The 7,803-nt window shown below is 40.5% G+C and overlaps 1 protein-coding gene across 3 annotated transcripts in view; it reads right to left on the bottom strand.

Annotated features, from left to right (window-relative positions):
- Window positions 1–3,229: 3,229 nt before the first annotated feature.
- Window positions 3,230–7,803, bottom strand: part of hyou1 (hypoxia up-regulated 1) — a 29,225-nt gene continuing 24,651 nt past the window's right edge. For all 3 annotated transcript variants that reach the window (XM_033049811.1, XM_033049812.1, XM_033049810.1), the window contains exons 24-25: window positions 7,314–7,430; window positions 3,230–6,786 (exon numbers count right to left, since the gene is read on the bottom strand). In XM_033049811.1, the coding sequence (XP_032905702.1) occupies window positions 6,728–6,786; window positions 7,314–7,430 (176 nt within the window). In that variant the 3' untranslated portion in view covers window positions 3,230–6,727. The remainder of the gene's footprint in view (window positions 6,787–7,313; window positions 7,431–7,803) is intronic.

Below are 7,803 nucleotides of genomic sequence, written 5' to 3'. Positions count from 1 at the left end.
GCAGAGATGCTGCCTGACCCACTGAGTTACTCCAGCTATTTGTATCTATCTTCTGATGTTCATAAGTTCTAGGAGCAGAATTAGGCCATTTGGCCCATCATGTCTACTCCACCATTCAATTGTGACTGATCTATCTTTCCCTCTCAACCCCATTTTCCCACCTTCTCTCCATAACCTGACACCCCTACTAATCCAGAAACTATCTCTGCCTTAAAAATATCCACTGACTTAGCCTCCACAACCTTCTGTGGCAAAGAATTCAGGGGTTATGGGGAGAAGTCAGGGGCGAGGGAAACGAGATATGAATTGGTCCAATGTTGGCTGGGGACGAATTGATAACGAAGGGATACAAATGGGGAAAGTGGCAAGTGGACATGGGTGGGAAGGATAGGGAATACAAGGACTACTTGAAGTTAGAGAAATCAATATTCATGCCACTGGGTTGTAACCTGCCCAGAAACCAACTTAAACGTTAATTCTAGGATAGGCACATTAAACCTACATATTCCTGGCCATAGGCTAGCAGCCGGTGTAATGCCAAAAGGATGCACTCTTTCGGATCCTCTCTTTCGAATGAAATATTAATCCCGGATTCTACCCGCTCTCTCAAATCGGTGTAAAATATATGGGGTTTTACCATCAGAGTATCATAAATATTTAGCAGATTAAACAGCATCTCTGGATCTTCCATCAACCATGTGGCTTTTGAACACTAAACTATTGACGTCTGTAGCTGTACTAAGGACTTTTATGCACAAGTATTGAGTCATTAATTTGTTTGTTTGGTTATTATAAGTTATCTATGAATATTGTGTTCACAGGCCTGCAAGTAAGAATTTCATTGTTCCGTTGTCAGTACATATGACAATGAAACACACTTGCTTCTCGAGAGTTAGCGTATTGTCAACGGCCTTTTTCTGAAGGAACGTTGCCTGATCTCTTGTGCATGGATATTTCCAATGCTTACTCTTCTTATATCCGATTTACCAGTATCTGCATTCTGATTTTCAATAATGGATGAATTATCCATCATGCCCATCCTACATTTATATGAATTTCATAATAACCTAGGCGTTGTCACGGCTGCAACTCATTGGAGCTTGCCGCGCATAATTTGGCTTTCATATCTCCTACAGCATCAAAGTTCAGGCGGCTTCAACGGCTGCGGGACTTTGCTAGCGCCCGCCGGGGGCTCCAACAACAAGACCCGGAGCAGGGCCTTGCATCACCCGGCGCGGCGTTAATGGCCGCGGGACAATTGCCATCGCCCGCCGGGGGCTTTGACTCTGACATCGGGAGGGGAATGGGGAGTGCAGGGGAGGGATACGTTTTTTTGCCTTCCATCACAGCGAGGAGGAGATGCGCTGTGATGGATGTCGGTGTAAATTGTGTTGTGTCTTGGGTCTTTTTTTCCTTGTGTGTATGACTGCAGAAACAACATTTCATTTGAGCCTCTATGAGGTTCAAGTGACAAATAAATTGTATTGTATTGTATCATTATGTGGGAAGGTTGGAAAGCACAGACTACATCTATTGGGTGTTTAGAAGTGAAAGAGGGAACCTAATTGAAACTTACAAAGGATCTTAACAGAGTGAATGTCAAAATATGTTCTCCTATGGGAGAATGTGTGTCACAAATATGTGACCCCAGGTTTACTTTGGACTTCAGAGATACAGCAGGAAAACAGGCCCTTCAGCCCACCGAGTCTGCACCGACCAGCGATCCTTGTATACACCAGCACTATCCTACATATTAGGAAACATTTTAAAAATGTAACCGTAGCCAATTAATCTATAAACCTGTAAGTCTCTGGAGTGTGGGAGGATACTAGAGCACAGGGAGAACGTACACTCCGTGGACGGCACCTGAAGTCAGGATCAAACCTGGGTCTCTGGCGCTGTAAGGCAGCAACTCTACCATTGCAGGTGGATACAAAATGCTGAAGTTACTCAGCGGGACAGGCAGCATCTCTGGAGAGAAGGAATGGGTGACGTTTCGGGTTGAGACCCTTCCTCAGACTCCAACTCTACCATTGCACTGCCCCTGGTTCCACAAAGTAAATTCTTCCTCAAAAGGTTGTGCATCTTCAGGACTCTCTTCCTGTATGGCAGAGAAAGTCTTGGCACAGAGTTATGTAAGTAATAAAGGGGATGAACTCATTTATGCAGGAATACAGGAATGCCTAGTTGTGGTTACACTCAAATCAGCAATGATCTGATTAAATGATGGATCAGGACTATTCCTAGTTAACAAATTCAGAGGGCACATTGCCAGCAAGTGCGACTTTTGGTTTGGATGGTTTACTTAAGCAAATGATACTTGCTTTTTAATTGAACTTTTCAACTCATTATCCCATTTCAGATGATTATAGCTTCAAACCCTGGTCCTCCAAACCTGAAGATTTTAAATTGAACCCTATTTGAATGAGATGTTAAATCACAACTGCATCTGGTTGATTGGATGGACATAAAATATGATGCACATGAGTTTTCACTGACAAGGGTTCTACTAAACAAGGTCTTCTTCTTCTTCTTGCGTATGGCATGCACAGCCTAAAGTTGTACGACAACTTGTTCTATTTGATTCTGCACGCCGGGTTAATTGCATTCATCGAAACAGGGCGGACCACGTGAAGGTTGCAATCTCCCACCCCATAAACAAGGTGAATTCCTTTCAGTTGATTGGTATGATAGGGCTTCAATGATGACTTGGATCATACCATTTTATAATTTTTATTTGTAATCATTTCAGGAACTAATGGCCATTACACAGACTAGCAGACAGGAGGCTCCATTTTCTGAAAGGCAGCAGTTAATATGATAACTCGTGTGATTGCAACTAACTGGTGAGAACCAACTATTTAAGTTAGTTTGATTTTATGGTTTGTCAGGGCAGAATGCAAAGTTCTGCTCCCTCTGCATGATCAATTCTCCATTATATCAATCTTCAGAACTCATGAGTATTTAAAATGAGCAATCTTGTTGCAAATGTTCTATGCATTGTGATAGCACAGAGGACAAGTGATTTATACTTGTCAGCAGCAGCTCGAGTTGATTTGTAGATGACTATCAGATTGAAATTTGTAGATCAGTAACTATTGGAACATCATGCTTCCTGTGAATTGCACTATTTTAGCTTAGGTTCTGTTACATGATAACCTTTAGCTGTTGAAATGTTCAGCTCAACAACTTCAAAGTTTTAAAACACAAAGTAAACCAACACTGCAAGTTTAAACCAAAGCCTTTATTGCTGGAACTTTCAGATGCATGTTACCTATTAAATCTATGCAAGGATATACTGTCCCCAGCACTTAACAATCTGTACATCAAGTGCTATCTGGCCTCCACTGAATGACTAGTAATGCAGGCAGATCAAACTGAGGCCTTCTGCTGCATCTGATATTTTGAATGTGGCATTGCTGATTGAACCAATTCTTTGTAGCTGGATGAAAACGAAACAACAGTATTTGCAGATTTCAAACGTTTTAGGAAAGCTTGGCATTTAAATTACTCTGCATTTCAGCAGACAAAGTAGTTATAATATCTGTGAGTCAGCCATGTTGTTCAACTCTAAATCAGATGCAATATGTCCTTAATCACTTTTGCCTTCAAGTCACCAAACACCTGATGGTATCACCTGTCCTTCAGCCACAAATTGATTTAACACATTTTTGTTTGCAACTGAGAAGACTGGCTATTGTTTGGGTAGCAGGCAATTAGTAATACAATCCCAGATCTTTGGGGTTAGGTAATCAAGGTAGTTCCGAAGTAGTTGAAAAATACCTGGAAAGTGAGTCAAGTCAAAAAAACACGTCAATAACACGTGCCCACATTAGGTTTTCTTAATGGGCAAGAGTTGGCACTGAAGCCCAAACTATTAACAACGGTAATAAATAAGAAACATTCTAGCGTCAGGTGTATGGCACAACGTTTCCAATGTTATACGTTTAAAGGAATGTGTAATCTTGGACAAAATACATCCCTACTCTGCCCATTTCCCCACCTTGCATTGAGGAACTAGTTATAAAAAGCCAGCATCTCCTTTAATACAAACTATTTTACATTCAAGTGCTGCTTGAAAGAGCAGGACATCTGCCATGGTGCTGATGCAGCAGATCACAAGTATTGCCAATTAAACATGTTTTAGGTGAACTTCAGGCAGGCCAGACAGCAAGGGCACAGAAGTAGGCAGCCGTTTAATGCAGTAATGGAGAACTATGAGGGCTGTCATGGACATGTTCGACAGATGGGCCGGATTTACCTCAGTTCGAGGTTAACCCACACAAGGCCTTTGATTCTCAGTTGGGCCAAAGTCCTAATAAGATGATGGGTTACAAATTAGATAACCTAATGGGTCGAAACCATCTTAGAATTAACTAGCCCAGGATAACAACTCATGCTAGAAGAACAAAGAGTCAGCAAAAAGAAACAATTCTGCCCAAATTGAGAGCATTATATAATCTCACTGATAGATATCTTCTCAGCTTAGTTATGAACAGAAGGTACAATGTGCAGCCAGCTACTAACAAATTCAGAAAAATCATTTTATTGAGAGAGGGAACAGTGCAGATAAACATAATGGGTGCTTGATGAGTCTGGTTGTTTTCAGACATTCATGTGCAGAAACAGCACCCAACTTTAGTCAGAGACAATCTAATTGACAAGAACCACAAGTGCTATCACTGGTCCCAATTTACTTTGACCCCCATTGTTCAAGTTATACCGCATCACAGCATCATCAGCTGGTGATCTAATATCTTTCTCAATATTTTTTTGAAATTATGCTTCCAAGAACACCAAGAGCATGGGGGAAACCCACTATTAATCTAACTTACAACAAAAACAGTGATAAAACAATGATGAAACACTGAACTTCAGAAAGTACAGTCCAAACCCACTAGAGTGGTCATCTCCTCTATTCTGGTGCGATTAGTTCTCAGGCCATCAGCTTGGAGGAAACTGGATTGCAGAAAGACTAGAGAGGCATCTCGACACTGTTAGTTGGACGATAAATTTCCCGAAAATTTAAACTGGAGACCAGCCTCCAGTAACTCACCTTCAACAGACTAGATGCAGTTTAAGAAAACCACATCCTTCCATAATGGAAAGATGATGGATAGGGCATTACTGATTTTCCTTTGGAGTGGAGTCCAAAAACAACACTGAATTAATTCAGGAACACAAAACAGAAACACACACACAGGTTCGTGACCAAAAACAGCAGCTTAATAGAACAATGCACAAAATAAAACTATTCAGAGCTGGTAAAAGACAGCACTCCCGCACCAAAAAATAGGAGAAAAAATCTTTCTGCTGCCACATGTAATTATATAATGGAGTTTCAGCAAACCACGACTTTGACAGTCTGTCCTGAAATATCAGATGTTGGGAGGTCAAGTTCAACCCAGAGATTCTAGACATCAGACCCAAACATGTGCCTTTAAAATTCCACTATTCAAATCCTTTTTGTTTCACAAAACAAATTAGGAGTAACAAATAAGATGGATAATTCAGGAGCACGTGGTTTACCTGCAGAGCAACGTTCGAACAGAAAATGTCGCCACAAGCTATTTACTGTAAGCAAGGACAAAATCATGCTTCAATGCAACCAGATGAACATAGTTTCGCCTGTGAAACCTAACGCAGGTAACTCGGCACAGAATGCCACAGCCTCTGCCAAACAGACTTACCTCCCAGTCAGACTGGTATTACATAATAAATCATGAACTGGCAACGTGAAGTGTCCTGGTGGACAAGAGGCCTTGTGAACTGATTAAGGCGACTAGCTGAACTATTTATTTTACATGTCCTGATTCTATATCTTTCATTAGTGAATATAAGGTGGTGGGGGTGGGGCCAGAGAGACAACAAACTCTCAACACTCAAGTCAATCAGCAAGGTGTAAATAAATAGTGAAGCTGTGCCAGTCCGACACCCTTTACCCATTGAAGTTGTAGCATGGCATCAAACTCAAATTCCCCAGCACAATTATGGATTAATTTGTTTATTTGAATCCCACAGTTGCCAAGTTGCATTCATTTTTTTTTAAATGGACCCCTGACACTTAATTGGTTGGTCGGGGACACATTTGGAGTCCCCGGGTCACTATAATGCAAGCCATCAGCATGTGTTTTTTTTTTTACAAAGAGTGTGGAAAATACTCCATTTATTCTGTGTATACCATTGGTTAGATGATTACATCCCACGATCCCCCACCATCCCCTCCCGATCGTTAAAAAAAAAGTCTTCAAGGAATAGAATAAATTCCAGGGCAATTCGATTTTGATTTAATGATGCAGCTTCACACCAAGTCCACAACCAAATCCCACCCCCCCCAACTCCAATTTAAAGTAATATTAACTTATTCAATTCAGTGCAATAAGTCCACTTATAACCAGTAAAAAAAAGACTAAATGAACACAAAGATACACTTAGGTTTCCAACAACTTGGTTATTTTGAAATTCCCTTAAACATTAACATCCATCCTGCAAACACTGCCTCTTACTGGTCACTACAATAATTGTGGTTTGAACTGTACCTGGTGTTACAAGTAAAACTCTTCAACAAAGTCTGTCACAGGGAAATCCAGTTCTTTTTTTTTTTATAAAAGGAAAATGTACACCTCTGATCCAATCACATTTCATTGTCTGTTAAATTATGGCAAAGTGGTCCATTACATAAAAAGTAATGTAATATAAATAGAGCCGGTGAATGACCCAGGAGGGGTTACAACTCATCTGGAGGGTGTTTGTCTGGCTTGCTTTCTGGTTTCTTTTCAACTGTGCCTGGAAAAATGGAAGAAAGAAAATTATTAAATACGCAACTGTGAAGTCACATCACCCTGGGCACACTCCCATTTCATAATATGGCACCAGGAGGAAGGTATAAGAGTCTGAAAGCTGTGACCTCCAGTTTGGGAACAGCTTCTTCCCAACAACCACCAGGCTATTGAACACTACAAACACTAACTAAACTTCAAACTACCTTGATTGCACTAGGGACTTCGAGCTTTTGTGTTACTTTGCTTTGCCCTATATCGTTTTTTATTAATTTATTGAACTTTATTTTGTTTGTTTATAGGTTATTTACTTGGTATTGCATTTACAACACCTGTGCTGCTGCAAGCAAAATCTTCATTGTTCCGTTTCGGTACATATGACAATTAAATACACTTGATTTTGTTGATTTTCCATTTTCTATATACAGGAGAATATTGACTGAGAATTTTTTTATTTCTCTTGTCCAGGTTTTGCTCAAATCTCTAAAACTTCCCAGCCCGTACGAAGAGTCACAAAAACTAACCGATCCTCACCTTCACTAGATTCAGTCTCTACTGGCTCTGGTAATGTTGCCTCCTCACCCTCAGAAGTGGCTTTTTCAGTTGGGCTTGCTGTAGGTGGAGCCTCTCCAGGCTTCGCTTCTTTACTTTCTGTTGCGAAGAAATATTCCCATTAGTCAATGTCACTGCAGCTCGTGCAAAATAAATGCAAGTCAGAGAAAATCTTAAAATTCCCAATGAGATTCGATTTTTTGCTTTTCTCTTTGCAGGATTATTTCTCGCTCAGGTTCTTTATCAGTAGGGCAAAGAACAAAGCAAAAAGCTCCTTGCCATAATTCAGTAAAACTGATGTTCAATCCCAACTCAACTCGATTTCCCACTGTAATTTCCCACGATTACACTCTGTTCTCAATTCTCTCCTCTGCTGAATGAGATGGAAGGTCATTAGTTTGTTTACTAAATTCATAATTTGTGCTCCCTGAATTACTGGAAACACGGGTTGAATCTTATTCATGGTCTTTCT

Source organism: Amblyraja radiata, chromosome 33 (assembly GCF_010909765.2).
Source record: "Amblyraja radiata isolate CabotCenter1 chromosome 33, sAmbRad1.1.pri, whole genome shotgun sequence".
NCBI lineage: Eukaryota > Metazoa > Chordata > Chondrichthyes > Rajiformes > Rajidae > Amblyraja > Amblyraja radiata.
The sequence above is the reverse complement of the archived record's forward strand: the minus strand, read 5'-3'. Positions and strand labels throughout refer to the sequence as shown.